This window comes from Notolabrus celidotus, chromosome 12, assembly GCF_009762535.1.
Source record: "Notolabrus celidotus isolate fNotCel1 chromosome 12, fNotCel1.pri, whole genome shotgun sequence".
NCBI classification, from domain to species: Eukaryota; Metazoa; Chordata; class Actinopteri; order Labriformes; family Labridae; genus Notolabrus; species Notolabrus celidotus.
In genome coordinates this window covers 24692844-24709307 of record NC_048283.1, presented here as the reverse complement: position 1 = coordinate 24709307, position 16464 = coordinate 24692844, and the positions used below count along the sequence as shown (strand labels likewise).

At 41.8% G+C, this 16464-nt stretch overlaps 1 protein-coding gene across 1 annotated transcript; it reads left to right on the top strand.

Moving 5' to 3' along the window:
• Positions 1–1172: 1172 nt before the first annotated feature.
• Positions 1173–13873, top strand: nod1 (nucleotide-binding oligomerization domain containing 1). Its single transcript, XM_034698160.1, has 12 exons — positions 1173–1385; positions 3336–3534; positions 3616–3790; positions 3900–5712; positions 6888–6971; positions 9436–9519; positions 9632–9715; positions 10620–10703; positions 10790–10873; positions 10970–11053; positions 11162–11245; positions 13315–13873. The coding sequence occupies exons 2-12, from the start codon at positions 3358–3360 to the stop codon at positions 13385–13387; spliced, it is 2826 nt and encodes a 941-aa protein (XP_034554051.1). The 5' UTR covers positions 1173–1385; positions 3336–3357; the 3' UTR covers positions 13388–13873.
• The last annotated feature ends 2591 nt before the right edge of the window (positions 13874–16464 follow it).

Sequence of the window (16464 nt, the reverse complement as noted above, 5' to 3'; positions counted from 1 at the left end):
CAAGCCTCAAGTGGACACTTGAGGGACTGCAGTTTGTAGCGCTTCATTTCTCAAAACCAGTGTTTGCTGCTTGGTCAGTGGCTGCACAGCCCCAAATGTATATGTGTTCTGACCTGGAGAGTGTCCAGACTTTTGTGTTCATCGTCCCAACTGGGACACTGACTTGTGTAGGGGATGCAGGAAGCAATTTATATAATTCATTGACCATTTCTGCCTCCAGTAATCATAAATATTGTAAATACAACATCCAAGTAGATGTTATATTTCTGTGTTTAGAATATTTTACCTTTTAAAAGTAACACAACAGAAAGGAAACATATATATCCACCACAATATGAATGTTATATATAAAAAAGGTGACTTTCTATAGAAGATAATAGCATTTTCCTTAAATAAGAATAGTGAGAAGATTTTGATAAAACTAAGGAAATTAAACTATGGAATTAAAATCAGATGAGTTCAAACTAGAGGATAGACACATAGGAGGTGGATACATTTGAATCATAGAAACTGCAGAAACAGCACATTCCCACGGATACATAATCTGTGTTTGGTTATTTCCAGTTTTCCACTTTGGGAATAGTCTTGCAAAAAGGTTTAATAACTGGGGACACCGGTTTCTTTTTTCATCTTACATCTGAATTCTTTCTACAAATGGTCCAAGAAAAACACTTTTTTCCAAACACTGTACTACAGGGGAAGGAAATGATGCTGGCAAAACCTGGTCACTGACATTTCATTGTAAATATCAAGAGGTTGTAGTGGTCTCCACGGCTGTTTTTGTCCTCCCTTGTCTCTCTGGGCTTCTTAATACAAAATTCCATTAAACAAATTTCGAATTAAAATGAAATTTTTATTGTACCAGATGAGGAAATTATGTTTAAAGAGCCTAGGGATAAGATTAAAGTTACATTTATGTCTTCTATTATTATATTATTTTATTTGATTGGGTTTTATTGTATTTCTTTTTCTTCTTCTTCTTCTTCTTCTTCTTCTTCTTCTTCTTCTTCTTCTTCTTCTTCTTCTTCTTCTTCTTCTTCTTCTTCTTATTATTATTATTATTATTATTATTATTATTAATAATGTTTCGAATGTAATCGATATCCCAATAATTCCGACGTTTCCCTGGGACCGTGAACGCCGCACAGGTTGTGAAATAGTTGGGAGAAGTGACGCAGCTGCAGCGACTCTTTCGCTTCCTCTAACAAGAGCTCGATCAGCGGGTGGAGAGCTTTATACAGTCTATGGAGGAGAGGTGATGAAGTAAACGGAAAGTAACCCAGCAGGAGAACTGGGCTTGTTGAAACTCTTATTTTCTGTTTACATTCACTTATTTATTTTAAAGTGATCTGTTCACGGCTCTCTGGCGTGGAGGAGACACTATGGTAGGATCTATTTCTCATTTGTGTCCTCTATATTTGTGTTCAGTTCGCTTTAGTCTGGACTAACATGACAAACAAACAAACACAGCTGATCAGGTGGGAGAATGATAATGACGCAACAAGCAGGTTACTCTGAATTAACTTAAACCTGTCAATCAGTCCAGGTGTTCTCAGGTAAACAGCTGTGTGGACAGGAATCAGAGAAATGTTTGGTGTTTGTTGATTCATCAGTGTTTGGAACACATTAAAACAAATCCCTTAGTCCATGACTTAAAATACTTTTGTATATTTTTGCACACTTTAAAATATCTGTCCTTCAGAAGTTCCTCTATATGTTGTATTTATTGTTATTCATTATGTTTTAATGAAGTCATCTGTTCAAATTTAGATTCTAGTATCTATCAACGGGTGACGACAATATCTGTAATATGATAGCAAACACTGTCTCATTATTGTCACTGTTGTCTGAGCTTGTAGTATTCGACTCACTGTAGAATCTCTAACATAGATGTTTGTAATTAAGATGGAAAATATAATATATTTATATATATATATATATTTGTTTTATGGTGATAGCTTCATGGACGGAATAATATATAATATAATTCTTGACTTCTGAAGGATAAAAAAAAAATCTTATTTTTTTTGTTTTTATTTAATTTATTTTATTATATTGTAGAATGCTGAAAAAACATTAACCAATACATAATAAGGTACAAATAATAATAATAATAATAATAATAATAATAATAATAATAATAATACTTTTATTTGTCTAGCATTTTTCAATACAAGTGACAAAGTGCTTCACAACAACAACAAAAATACATTATAGAAAAATAGACACTAAAAGCAGACAGAGAATAAAAGCAGAGAGGTGAAACATTGAATAAAAGCTTTATTATTAAGGTGTGTTTTGAGTAGTGAAATAAAATAAAGGACTGACTGTGAGTCTGAATTCCTCTTTAAAAAATGACTGAAAGTACAACTTTAAAATTTTAATTTAAACCAGTTTGTTGCTGAGATGGCTCGTTAATTAAAAAAAAGATGCCTCCAAGTTTTTTGTCATAACACCAGACCAAACACAGTAATACTACATGAAACAGAAAACATGTGACCTGAAGTGCTTTTGCAATCCAGAAACTTCAATTACAAAATAATAATACCAATATAAAAGAAAATGTTAATTTATGAAGAATATCTATATAAATGTTAATTTATGAAGAATATCTATATAAATGTGCGATGATAAAGCTGTATAGTTTATGCAGAGGTGTCCACAATATTAATATATTGCAAAAACAAACATTCAAACTGAGGATGAAGTTACAGAGCTGCTTGTAAATTATATAATTAGGGTTATATTAAATGTTATAATGTGATGACGCTTCACTTTTGTGTGTTAATAAAGCAGCAGATGATATTATAAGAGTTCACTTCTTAATTGGATGTACAAAACTTAATCATGCGATATACTGAACCATGCTTACCATCGTATTAAATCGGGAATGAAAGCTTTGTTGTTATAATGTCTAAAGGCATAATTAACCCCAATTTTGTAGTTTTCACTCACAATAAGAACTGTGAGTCTGAATTTAACGCTTTAAAAACAACTAAGAAATCATTTCATTTAAATATCAAAGCTCTCAAGCTCAAACTATCAGTTAGTTAGATAACTTAGACCCAGTTTAGTGACTTAGTGGTGTTGCCCCTGTCACCACATGTGCAGAGGATTTAGACTTCTTTGCTGCACTTCTTCCCAACTCTCTGCTCCCCACGTTCTCCGTCTCTCTTCAGAAAAAAAAAAACCCAACAGTAACTTTAAAAACCTTTGCAACATTATACAGAACATGAACAAGATCAGCAGATTGATGAAGAACTTTATGTTAAAGGTAAAATGCCTAATTTAATCATGATCACAGTGCAGTGTGTCTGTCCTCTGTTATCCCTCAGAGCTGACTTTCAAGCCGTAAACATGGGTCAGATAAAGGAAGCCAGGGCGTCGTGCTTGAGCGTCCTGACCTATCACAGAGAGCTGCTGGTGAGCCGGCTGAGGAGCATCCAGTGCGTCCTAGACAACCTGTTGGCCTCCGGCTTTGTCTGCGAGGAGGACGTGGAGATCGTGCAGCGAACCGCCACCAAGCCGGAGCAGGTCAGAAAACCAAAACATAATTTCAACAGTTTAAATATCGACTGAAGAAAAATCCAGAATAAGTCAGTGATTTTCTTCCAGGTGCGTAAAATCTTGGAGCTTGTCCAGTGCAAAGGAGAGGAGGCGTGTGAGTTCTTTATTTACATCTTGTATAAAGTCCCTGATGCTTACATCGACCTCCAGCGGTGGCTGCAAGAGATCTGCTACAACCCGAGCCATGACGTGGAGCTGCTGAAAGTAGCCAACACAGATCCCAGTGAGTTCAGCAATGTATATTCTGCTCTGTGATCTGAGTCGACTAGTCCTAAATAAAACTATGAATCACTAGAAGGTTCTAAAACGTCTCACTGTCTGTGTCCTCTCAGTCAGCAGGTACTGCGAGAAGCTGAGGCACGAGATGAGCCGGGACACCAGCTTCATCATGTCGTACGGGCAGAAAGAGGAGACCCACCTGGAGGATCTGTACACGGACACGCAGATGGAACTACTGAACGACTCCAATGAACGTCTGGGCTTCTTGGAGAGTCTTGACCAGCTCCTAGGGGAAGAGGCAGTCTTCAACCCCCAAGGTGAGACAGTCTATGTGACGGGGGACGCCGGTGTGGGAAAATCCATCCTCCTGCAGAAGCTCCAGAACCTCTGGTCCAAAAAGGAGCTCCACACGGATGCTATCTTCTTCTTCAAGTTCCGCTGCAGGATGTTCAGCAGCTTTAGGGATGCAGAGCAGATCTCCCTCAGAGACCTTCTGTTCAAACACAACTGCTACCCAGACCACGATCCAGACTGTGAGGTGTTTGATTACATCCTGCGCTTCCCAGAGAAGGTTATCTTCACATTTGACGGCTACGATGAGATCCAGGAGAATCTGGATCTGATCAACGTGCCTGAAGTGGTTTCACCAGAAGACAAGGCTCCCCCTCTGCAGCTGCTCATCAGCCTGCTCTGTGGGAAACTCCTGAAGGGCTCCCAGAAAGTCCTGACTGCCCGGACAGGGATCGAGATCCAGAGCAAGGTGATCAGAAAGAAAGTGGCTCTGCTGGGGTTCTCCCCTGCTCACCTGAAGGCCTACATCGATCTGCACTTTAAGGAGCGGGAGCACAGAGACCTGGTGACGGTTCAGCTGGATGCGAGTCCGCACCTCTGCGGCCTCTGCTCGACGCCGCTCTTCTGCTGGATCGTATTCAAGAGCTTCAGGCACCTGCACAGCATGCACGATAGTTTCCAGCTCCCTGACACCTGCATCACGCTCACTGATATCTTCCTCATGCTGTGTGAGGTCTTCCTCAGCCGCTCCGCCTGCCCTGCACCGTCTCTGCTGAAGAAGAGCACTCGCTGCGTCTCAGAGACTCTGAAACGAGGGCTCGGAGTGCTCACTGCTTTTTCTAAACTTGCTCTTCAGGGGATGGAGAAAGGGAGCTTCCTCTGCAGTCAGGAGGAGATCTCTGCTTGCGGCCTGACGGAGGAGGACCTCCCGCTCGGCTTCCTCAGACCTGTTGGTGAGTACGACGGCGGTCAAGGCCCTGCCACGTTTGAGTTCCTCCACATCACCCTCCAGTCCTTCTTGGCTGCGTTAGCTCTGGTGTTGGATGAGCAGGCTCCTCCCAGCTCCATCCTCAAATTCTTCACAGAGTGCAGCAGGAGGAGAGAAACCTCCTGCCTGTTCTTTGACTTCTGTATCAGAGACTCCTCAAAGCACGGTGAGAAGAAGCCGTTTACAACTGATAACCACCTTCAGTTCACTAATCTGTTCCTGTGTGGGCTCCTCTCGAAGGCTCACGCCGGTCTCATGGGGCATCTGGTGTCTCCTGTGCTGTTAAAGAAGAAGCGAGCCTTACTCAAGTCCTACCTGTCCACCAGCATAAAGTCCCACCTCCGCGGTCTGTCCCACTATGACAGCGACGACGGCAAGAAAGTCCACGTTTTACCGAACTTCCTGTGGATACTGAGATGCATCTTTGAGACGGGGAGCAAATACATCGCTCAGATGACAGCTAAAGGCATCACAGCCAGCCTCATCAAGCTGGGCTACTGCAACGTCTTCTCAGGGGACTGCACCGCCATCAACTTTGTGCTGCAGCACAGACGGAAGCTCCTTGGGCTTGACATGGACAACAACAACATCAGGGACTACGGCGTGAAGCAGCTGAGGCCGTCCTTTTCTAAGATGACCGTGATAAGGTAAGACTCACAGCTGTCCTGATAGAGATTAAAATATGTGCATTTGTCTGAAACAAAAAAGATCGAAGGATGGATTTCTCACGTCAAAGGAAAGTGGGCTCAAGTGGAGCAAATGTTTGCACAACTGTCTTGACATTTATGCTCCACCACACGGCCCCTCATGTCCCCAACACACGAGCATGAAGATAGATGTGCAGCGAGTGATATCAATGGGTACCTCCCTTCACCTGTGCATCGCTGAGCTAGATGCACGACACCTCTGGGAGGCTTAACTCTCAACTTCCACCTTTTCCACCACACCCCCACACGTGTAAGCTCTACCTACCCCCACTCCAGTAAGGGAAGAAAAGAGAAGAGACTAAAGCGAGAAGTTAGAAAGAAGACAGGGGGAGGCAGATCTTGTTTCGGCAAGAGGTCACTCCTGTATCCCTTAAACTGTTTGCTCTCAATCAATCAATCAATCAATCAATCAATCAATCAATCAATCAATCAATCAATCAATCAATCAATCAATCAATCAATCAATCAATCAATCAGTCTTTATTTGTATAGCGCCAAATCACAAAAAACGTTATCTCAAAGCAATTTTACAAACAGAGCAGGTCTAGACCACTCTATGTCAAATTATGAACACAGACCCAACACCACGACAGGATAAGACTCAGTCTTACCCCACCTTAATCCACCATGAGCATTGCACCTTGCAGTATTTAGCTAGTTACAGCGGCGAGGAAAATATTTCTTTCAACAGGCAGAAACCTCGAGCAGAACCAGACTCATGTTAGACAAACATCTGCTGAGACCGAGTTGGGTCTGCAAAGAGGGATAGAGGAGAATAAGATAGAGAGGGAGCGGTGATAGGGATGAGACGAGTAGTAGTAGCTGTTGCTGCTGGAGTCCATCATGTCCGTATTGGCTGGAGTATGGAACATCCACAGCAGGAGGACGTCTACGGCAGCTCAGAGGAACCTACGAGACAAGGGAGCTCAGGGGATGGGGGAAGTGGATGAGATAGGTGAGACAATCAAACAGTAAAAACCTGTGAAACTGGAAGCACGAGATCCTATCACCACATGACTGAGTGCTTTTAAAAACTGATCCCAGTTTGGTAAATACAAAGAAGCTTGAGTAGTAAGCATGTTTATATTTCATATAATCAAACTGCTCTTCTTCAGGTTCAGCGTCAATCACCTGACTGACAGCAGTATGGAGGTTCTTGCAGAGGAGCTGTGCAAGCACAAAGTTGTCAAGGTGTTGGGGTGAGTAAACGTGTTGGTCAAGTCCATTTACTTTTCAGAAGTTCAAACACAAATCTATTACAAGTTATGCATTACAAAACAGTTTGTTATCTTCAGCAAAATATAATATAAATATAAAAGCAAAGGTATTTCTCCTGCAGGGAAAGGCTCCATGAGACTGAAATATTCTGTCCATCCGTCCTGCTCTTGTTGACATAGACCCGATCTCAATGTCCACCCTCAAGCACTCACTGACTTTGAGGCGCATTCCTACTAAGTACGTGAGGGTTTAGGGCTGTCCCACTGACAAATCTTCAAGTGTGTGAGGGATCTCTCACAGACTTTTTCAGCCCTTTACGCCCCCTTTCCGTAAGTGGGCATTTTTGCAGACTTAGCGAAAGGGATTTACCCAGAGTTCATGTGAAACACGGATTTCCCAGGGGAAGCCCGCGAGCATGGAGGGGTAAATGAGTGACATAACATGAAATTAAAAAAAGTGTGACAGTAAAAGAAGAAGCATGAAAGTGGCAATGAAATTTACAGGTAAAAAGTTTGCCTGTAAGTAGAAATATAGAAACAGCCTTCATCTATTTATCTTTACACAGATGTGTATACAGTATAATTTATATATGTATAGTTATATAGCCTATGTATATATTTATAGTTATATAGCCTATTTATATATTTATAGTTATATAGCCTATTAATATATTTATAGTTATATAGCCTATTTATATATTTATAGTTATATAGCCTATTAATATATGTATAGTTATATAGCCTATTAATATATTTATAGTTATATAGCGTATTTATATATTTATAGTTATATAGCTTATTAATATATTTATAGTTATATAGCCTATTTATATATTTTAAATTGTGTGGTTAAGCAGTCTTTACAGTAAGAGCCTGGATCACATGACAATCAGTCAGTCGTCCCTTAAGCGCCCTGAATTTGAGGAAAATAAAATTGTGCAATAAAACTTCCTAATATCGCTAAGGTGAGCTACATGACGTCATGCACGTTCGTCAGAAGTCTCAAAGTCCCATTCCCAGTTTACAGTTTGAGCCCTTACAGCCTCCTGCCCTCAATCACTTTCCAGGTGACATCAGTTAAGTCAAGAAGGGCTCAGGGCTTAGGGCTTAGGGAGGACATTGAGACTGGGCTATTGTGTCTCAGAAACACCTGAAAGAGAAACCTTTACATTGTGCACAAATATCCCCTCAGGGTCAGAGGTGAACAGATCACATTTAGGGGACTGCTATCTCGTGTCAGAGACAGAAAATAACGGAAATGGGTAAAATAATAAAAGACATAATCATTATTAAAAAATACTTCAAAATAAAATACAATTTAATACAGTAAAATGAATCAAATAAATGAGGGTAAAAGCAAAAATAAAAATATTTTAAAGTTAAAAGAATCAGATAATTACTAGAAATAGATAGATAACTAAATAAAATAAGTAAGTGTATTAATACAATTATTCTAGTATAATAAAATATCATAATTTTACTATTCATTTTATTTACTTCATTTTTTGGGGATATTTTTGTGAAGAAGACACCGTGTGCAGTCGATTATTCATCTTTGTCAAAGTGAGGGTTAATGTATACTGAGCTTGTGTTCATGCAAAACAGCATCCTGACACGGTGAGACGAGGCCCCGATCTGAAGTGGTCTACTTAAGTGTCAAACTAATGCATTACTTCACATTTTAATTCATGCTAAAGTCTAAACATCAGTGTGTTTTTCTGTTGGCGTCCTCAACAGTTGCAGAAATTAACAGCAGCACCTGTATGAGATCCTCTTCCCGTAACTTCTCTGTTCGTTTTTCTTCTCACTCAACCAGTCCTGTGACTCTGACACAGCTCACACTTGGTTGGGGTCTGCTGTCTGTTTGTATTCATTTGGTCCACGTCTCTTTCACTCAGCTCTTTGTGTATTTTAACATCCCTCGCTATTTTTAGTAGCATTTTTGCCCGAGTGTCAACAGGAAGAGGTGTAATCATAAAAATGTGCCGAGCTCATTTCTTCGGATTGATTTGATTTGATTTGATTTGATGTGGGTTATCAGGCCGTCCCTCTTGCTATTGAGAATTAACAAAAGTTTTTCGGGGGTTTTGACCAATCAGCATCAAGTATTTAACCTCTCCTGTTTCATGTAGCAACACATGCTGCAAGTTTAGCTTTGGAGTAATGTGGTCTTTAGATTTATCAAACACAAACACGTTCTGAGACAAACACTGAGCGATGTCAACTTGAACTTAACTGGTTAGGACAGGGAGGCAGGTGGAAAAACAGACGATAACCACATCCAGCGAGAGCAACCTGAGATACCTGTTCACTGGATTTTGTTTTCAGGACATTTGATTTATAGTTTGTGGAACATGCCTTTGTATCCAAAATTCTTATGTAACAAGATGCTTCTAAAGTAATTTGCCTGTCCTGCTCTAAACCTTCATCTGTACGTTTCTTCCAGACTTTACAACAATCACATCACAGATGTTGGAGCAAAGCTGGTCGCTCAGATCGTTGAGGAGTGTCCAAAGCTGCGGATGCTCAAGTATGTTTCTGAATATTTATTTCTTATTCTGTTGAGTTTGATTTTTTATATGAATTAAGTGATTATAAAGATAATAAGTCATGGTCTTTAACTAGAGATACTTTGTCTTCAGGATCGGCAAAAACAAATTAACAGCAGTTGGTGGAAGGTGTTTGGCCGCAGCAATTCAGAAGAGCACTTCTATACATGAAGTGGGGTAAGACGGCTACAGAACTTCTGTATTGTTTCAGATCAGATCATCTAGGACATTGTTAATGTACATATCCAGAGACATGCAACAACATACGGAGAGAATAATGTTTGAGGCTCTCAATGAGCTCATGCACGAAAGGTTTGGAGTTCTTCTAGTAGACTAACGATCTAACTTCTGATCTCATCTTAATCCACCATGAGCAGAGCACTTTGCAGCATTTAGCAAGTTACAGTGGCAAGGACAAACTTCCTTTAACAGGCAGAAACCTCCAGCAGGACCAGACTCATGTTAGACACACATCTGCTGAGACCGAGTTGGAGAGCGGGTTAGAGGGAGATGAAGAGAGAGAGAGATAATAGCGGTGAGACAGATAGTAGTAGTTGCAGCAGCTGGAGTCTAGAACATCCACAGCATCAGAGGAACCTACGAGACAAGGGAGCTCAGGGACTCCAGAAAGGTCTATGGTTAGTAACTTTAATGGGACAGGAAGGGTTAAAGTAAGAGACAGGCAGAGAGAGGAGAGTGAGGGAAAGACAGGATCTCAGTGTGTCAGTCTAAGCCTATAGCAGCATAACTGGTAACAAAGAGCTGGTCCAAGCCTGAGCCAGCTCTAACTATAAGCTTTATCAAAAAAGGAAAGTTTGAAGCCTACTCTTAAAAGTAGAGAGGGTGTCTCCCTCCCGGACCCTGACTGGTTGATGGCTCCAAAGGAGAGGTGCCTGATAGCTGAAGGCTCTACCTTCCATACAACTTTTAGGGACTGTAGGTACAACCAGCAGGTCTGCATGCATGAAACTCTCTGAAACCATTCATAGAAATAGAGCACAGGATTAAAATCCCTGCATTTCCCTGAAAGCACCCAGATGCGTTTATGAGTTTTACGAGAGGTCTGATTTGTTTCTTGCAGGATGTGGGGAAACAGCATCGGGGACGAGGGGGCAGAAGCGTTCGCAGAAGCTTTGAGGCAACACCCAAGCCTCGTCAACCTCAGGTGAGAGGAGAGAAACTTACAGAGACAAACCGAACATCTAAATAAAACTCACTGAGTTAAAGTGTTCATGTGTCTCTTTTTTGTAGCCTCTCAGCCAACGGCATCACATCTGTCGGAGGGAGGAAGCTCGCAGACGCACTGAGAGAGAACTCGGTCCTCAGTATATTCTGGTAGGCAGGTCGTCTGCTTGGACTTCTTTTGCTGCTCAAACTAAACCACTCTGTGTAACAAAGTGTGTGTGTCTGCATGTGTGTGTGCTGCTGTAGGTTAGTTCAGAATGAGTTGACGGATGATGCAGCTGCACACTTGTCCGAGCTGATCCAGGCAAACACAGGTCTAAGCCACCTCTGGTGAGGAAAACACACGAGCACCATCTCACATGAGGTCACTTCATATAGACGAGACCTGGTGGTCACACACTGCTTGAAACACTCACCTGTGTGTGCATTTCTCTGCAGGTTAATCAACAACCAGCTCACTGTGGATGGAATTAAACAGCTCTCTGAGGCTCTGACTCACAACACAGCACTCAAAGAGATATGGTGAGGATCAGACTGTTACTCACTGAGACTCAAACTGTGTGAAGCAAATGTTATCTCTCTCCGAAGTGATGTACATGATGTGGGGCAGAAATGCAGCACTGGCCCCGCTCTGCAGGGGCTGATTGCTCTCAGGTTTTTATTCAGATGGAGCCTTTAAAAACACAGACATGTAATGAAAGTTTATCAGGCAACAACATGACTAACATGAGGAGTAAGAGCGTGGATAGAAGAGGGTTGTTTGGCTTTAGTCACTGTTTACATCAAGCAGGTCAGAAAACCTTTGGTGTTAAAACATGAAGCCATTGCTGAAGTGTGAAAAAACTGCAGTTCCATGATTGTCCACTTGAGGCTGGCTGCAAAATTCCTAATTTCCTAAGATATTATGACGAAGAGTAATGCATGGATTTGCATAATTAGGAACGTGGTTGAGTTCACTTGAAGGTCAATCAATCAATCTTTATTTCTATATCACCAAATCACAACAAATGTTATCCTCAGACTCTTTCCAAACAGAGCAGCTCTAGACCGTAGTCTGTGTTCTATTATTAACAAAGACCCAACATCAAGACAGGATAAGATCCAGTCCCATCTTACAAACAGGACTCAGTCTGATCTCATCTTAATCCACCATGAGCAGACTATTTTGCAGTATTTAACAAGTTAAAGTGGCAAGGAAAAACTTCCTTTTAACAGGCAGAAACCTCCAGCAGGACCAGACTCATGTTAGACACACATCTACTGAGACCGTGTTGGAGAGAGGGACAGAGAGAGATCATAGTGGAGAGATGGATAGTAGTAGTTGTAGCAGATGGAGTCTGGCAGCAGCAGCAGCACGCCGTCTACGGCAGAGATCCAGAGGAACCTACGAGACAAGGGAGCTCAGGGACTCCAGAAAGGTCTATGGTTAGTGACTTTAATGGGACAGGAAGAGTTAAAGTAAGAGACAGGCAGAGAGAGGAGAGAGAGGGAAAGACAGGATCCCAGCGTGTTAGTATAAGCCCATAGCAGCATAACAAAGAGCTGGTCCAAGCCTGAGCCAGCTCTAACTATAAGCTTTATCAAAAAGGACAGTTTGAAGCCTACTCTTAAAAGTTGAGAGGGTGTCTGCCTCCCGGACCCTGACTGGTAGATGAGGTGGGCATGATGTTATTGTTAGCTGGGACGTTTACACCCCACCTCCTTATCTGTTTCTTTGTTAAAGGAAAGTTAGAATGAGTCAGCGTTTCGAATGTGGCGACCACCATCATTTGGCTTCAAACCCCTTCTTCCGAAACCAATGGGTCACTGAGATTTCGTCCATATTTTACACAGTCTATGGTATGAACTCAAGTCAAGAGCTAAGCAAAGTAAGAGAAGAGACTAACTTTGCTGGGGTTAAATTTATAATGTTATTAAAACGTGGTAAATATACACAAGCATCAACAACAAGACTCCAAACGGTTTCTCTGTTCCGTGCCAAATGACCCTCTGGGAGTGTTTCTACTGGTTTGGGAGTCTAGAGGGCCAAACTGAAACTGCCAAAGCCACATCCAAGCTTCATCAGCTGGGTGCTCTGAGCGATGTCGGTGGCACTCTGGTTTCAACACCACAGTTGGTTTCGTCAGAGCAGGTCTTACAGGAAAGCTGTGTTCTTTCCCTGGCATGTTTTCAGGATGTGCACACCATTGGCACATGCATCTCCAACACCACACCAATGTGGTCTTAAACCTGACGCTGGCTGTTTGACTTGTCAGATTTGTGGTTCTGGCAGATCTGTAAAACTTCTGTGGACTGCACGAATCCTGACAGATTTATGTTGCTGTTAGGAAGCGATACACGGAACTGAAACTCACAAGCAAAGCCCCTTGTCACCGAAATTTGGAACCGGTTATTGATACCCACGCCTGCAAAATGTTGGGGGAAATCTAAGAAACTATACATTGTTTTTATATAACACGAGTAGTGCCATCGGAAAGCCCGGTTCAGTAGTTATGAGTCACGAAGAAGACAATCTCATCACCCCATCATGTCTGATATTCTCCCTCTGACCGTCTGAGTGTGTCTCATGATGTCTCTTTGTGTTCCTGCAGCGTGAAAGGAAACCGGCTCTCTGCAGAGGAGGAGACGCAGTTTGAGGCAGAGAAGCGGCTGCGCTTTCACTGAGCGTTCATAACAGGAGAGGTGTTGTGGGCTTGCTGCAGGTTTATTCATCACACTGTTTTTCTTTGTGCATGAAACTATCTCTGCTCTCGTGGCTTTGTGCGACATTTTAAAGTGTACGCTTACCTGATATGTTGACTGATGTGAGACTGTTTAACAAAACTGTTGTAAGAAAAGGAAGTGGCATAAAGGAAGAGGACAAACTTCCCTCTTTGCAAAGCTCAGTATCGCCTCGGGCACATTTTTTGTTTTTTATCATATTTAATGTTTGGCTGTTACTCAGGGTGCTGTTAGCTTAGCTGTGGGTAAACAGTTTTAATGTTTTAATGTGTAATTTATGAGTGAAAGAAGAATGCATCATGATAACGTAAAGTGTGTTAAAGTTTCCTCAGATTCAAAGTCTCTGAGGCTCTTGGAAAAGGTTCTTGTTCATGTTGCTGTACATACTTTTTTACAATGTTCAATAATGATACTCATTGTTTCATCGTCTATTGTTTTATTTCATTGTAACTTCTGGTGAGTGATGCAGCTGTATGTGAGCCGGTGGTGTCGGATTCTCTGATTCAGGAAGGTCCTGAACTACTGGTGTTACCAAGTCCCACTCCTGACAGCAGGAGCTCTCTGTGGGCTCACAGTTTACACACCTGAGAGGGCTGAAATAATTAGCATCACATTAATAATGGTAAATAAATAGACCCAGAATATCCCTACCCCTGCTTTAAAATCTGCCAAATCCATCCATGTTTTAGTTCTTCTGCTGCTCTCTCCCTGTCACAATGGAGCTCTTGTTTTGGGTCTTATACCTCTCACCTCACTCCGCCAGCCTTACACTCTTTAAAAACTCTAATCTGAGAATGACTCTCTTACTGCTCCAGCTGTGCATCCATTTCTTCTTGTTTGTTATCCAGCAGCTGTCCTCGTAAAGGACACATCCTGCATGCAGTATGTATTTAAATAGGACTCACTGCTCGAGCTCATGACCTTGAACGTTCACCTTCATGCTCATAAATTCCAGAGTTTGCAGGGTTTACGAGGCGATGTCGAGTGTCTTCCTCTGTGCAGAGGACTTTACGTCAGGAGGTCGTTACTGAGCCTGACGGGTAAAAGTTATTTCAACTTGTGCTCTCCAGTCAGGTGTGGCCTCGGTTTCAGGCTTTAACAGGGGTTTAAAAAAATCAATCAAACAACCTGAGCTGCTAATGGAGAGAACTCAGAGGGTAATATACTGAACCAGTGAGAGACTGAAGTCCTTAAAGGCTTCAGGGACCTTTATAGTCCAGGAGTTTGTTCAGCATATCTTTCAAAGACGCCTATTTTTGCTGCTGGTGAAGGTAGAGCAAGCGGCAACCTCCGATCTAAGAATATGAGTCCAATGCGGAAGTGCTAAAAACTGCAGTTCATCGAGGATCCACTTGAGGCTGGCTCCGGAAGTATCGGAAACCGCATACACATGGGAATGGGAACAAGCCGATCTTTACAGCAGAAATAAACATGTTTACAGCCTGGTACAAAAGATGAGTGTAGTCTGGAGAGCTAATTTCTCGATCGGCACACACTGTGAGGGGCGTGAATATTTTTCTAATGCAGCAATTTTGAAGATATTGAGATTACGAGTCTTCCAATGAGAGGCACAGCTGCCTGCGGGAACGATGTAGCTGTTGGCTAGGAGGCTCAAACTCCGCCTCTTTACATCACACTCGCTCCACAGCAGCAATATGGCTGCCACCGACGATTGGTCTCAAAACAGCTCTTCAGAAACAGATGGGTGATGTCACGGATCCTACGTCCATATTTTATACAGCCTATGAGGTGCTTTTACCTGTCAGATTAGATTATTTTTCCCAAGAATTTCCAAGGAGTTCCACCTATATGCTAAGTTTCCGCGTGGATAGAGCCTAATTTTTCGTCCTTTTGAGTCACTACTCTGCCAAATCGATCTCAGCAGATGTGTGTCTAACATGAGTCTGGTCCTGCTGGAGGTTTCTGCCTGTTAAAGGAAGTTTGTCCTTACCACTGTAACTTGCTAAATGCTGCAAAGTGCTCTGCTCATGGTGGATTAAGATGAGATCAGACTGAGTCCCGTCTGTAAAATGGGACTGGATCTTATCCTGTCTTGATGTTGGGTCTTTGTTAATAATAGAACATAAAGTACGGTCTAGACCTGATCTGTTTGGAAAGAGTCTGCAGGTAACATTCGTTGGGATCTATAAATAAAGATTGATTGATTCCTGAGAGATCCCTGGATTTCCTAGAGAAAGAGAAGAAGAGGAAGAGTGAGCTAGTGAAGGTCAAATTGGTTGGAGCTTTGATATTCAGTCTCTGAGCAGAGGGTGTAGATGCTACAGTGTCCCGTCTACATGCGTAAGTTGTCTCAAGTTGAACCAAAGTGATGGAGAAGGACAGCACTCCGAATTATGTGAGATTTTTAATCGCCACAATCATTTAAAATGATTACCTCTGATTATGGAACAACAATTATTACGAGGAGCACCCAGTCGTTGAACTTGTTTTTCTTCACTATTGTCCTAAATTGACCCAAAGTTGTTGGCACTCTGAGACCTCCTCTGGAAAACCTCCAAGCCCTGAGGCCTCAGAGGTAACCTGTGTCTGTCTTTCAGGGATTATTGCTTGTATATTCTTTCTCTGAGTGTCTTCATTCTTCTCTGCAGACTCTTTGATGTGCATGTTAATCTCTTCACATCGATAGAAAGTCCCTTTACTCCCCACATTTTCATTATGCAGTATGCTGCCAGCCTTAAAGTACTTCCTGTTATTTTAACACACTACCTTTTTTTACTTTTATGACACACTTTTTTTCTGACAGCATAAAAAGCACTTTTAGTTCCTCTTCCTGCCGAGACAGGAGGGTTGTGTCTGAAATATCACTGTATGCAATAAGAACTGAACATGAGTGTGAAAGCTATTTATCACCGAGCTAACAAATCAAATAAATGTACCATGTGTTCAAAATCTTGACCTTTAGTAACCTCCATGTTAACAGATTTGTATTTGTTAAAATTTTTTTTCGATACAGTCCATAAACAGCTGGATGTTTTCTCATAAATGTGTTAAAGGACTCG

Coding starts and splice junctions, on each gene's coding strand:
- nod1 (XM_034698160.1), top strand. CDS start 3,358: ATGGGTCAGATAAAGGAAGCCAGGGCGTCGTGCTTGAGCGTCCTGACC. Junction 5,713..6,887: donor TCTAAGATGACCGTGATAAG/GTAAGACTCACA, acceptor GCTCTTCTTCAG/GTTCAGCGTCAATCACCTGA. Junction 9,716..10,619: donor ACTTCTATACATGAAGTGGG/GTAAGACGGCTA, acceptor TGTTTCTTGCAG/GATGTGGGGAAACAGCATCG.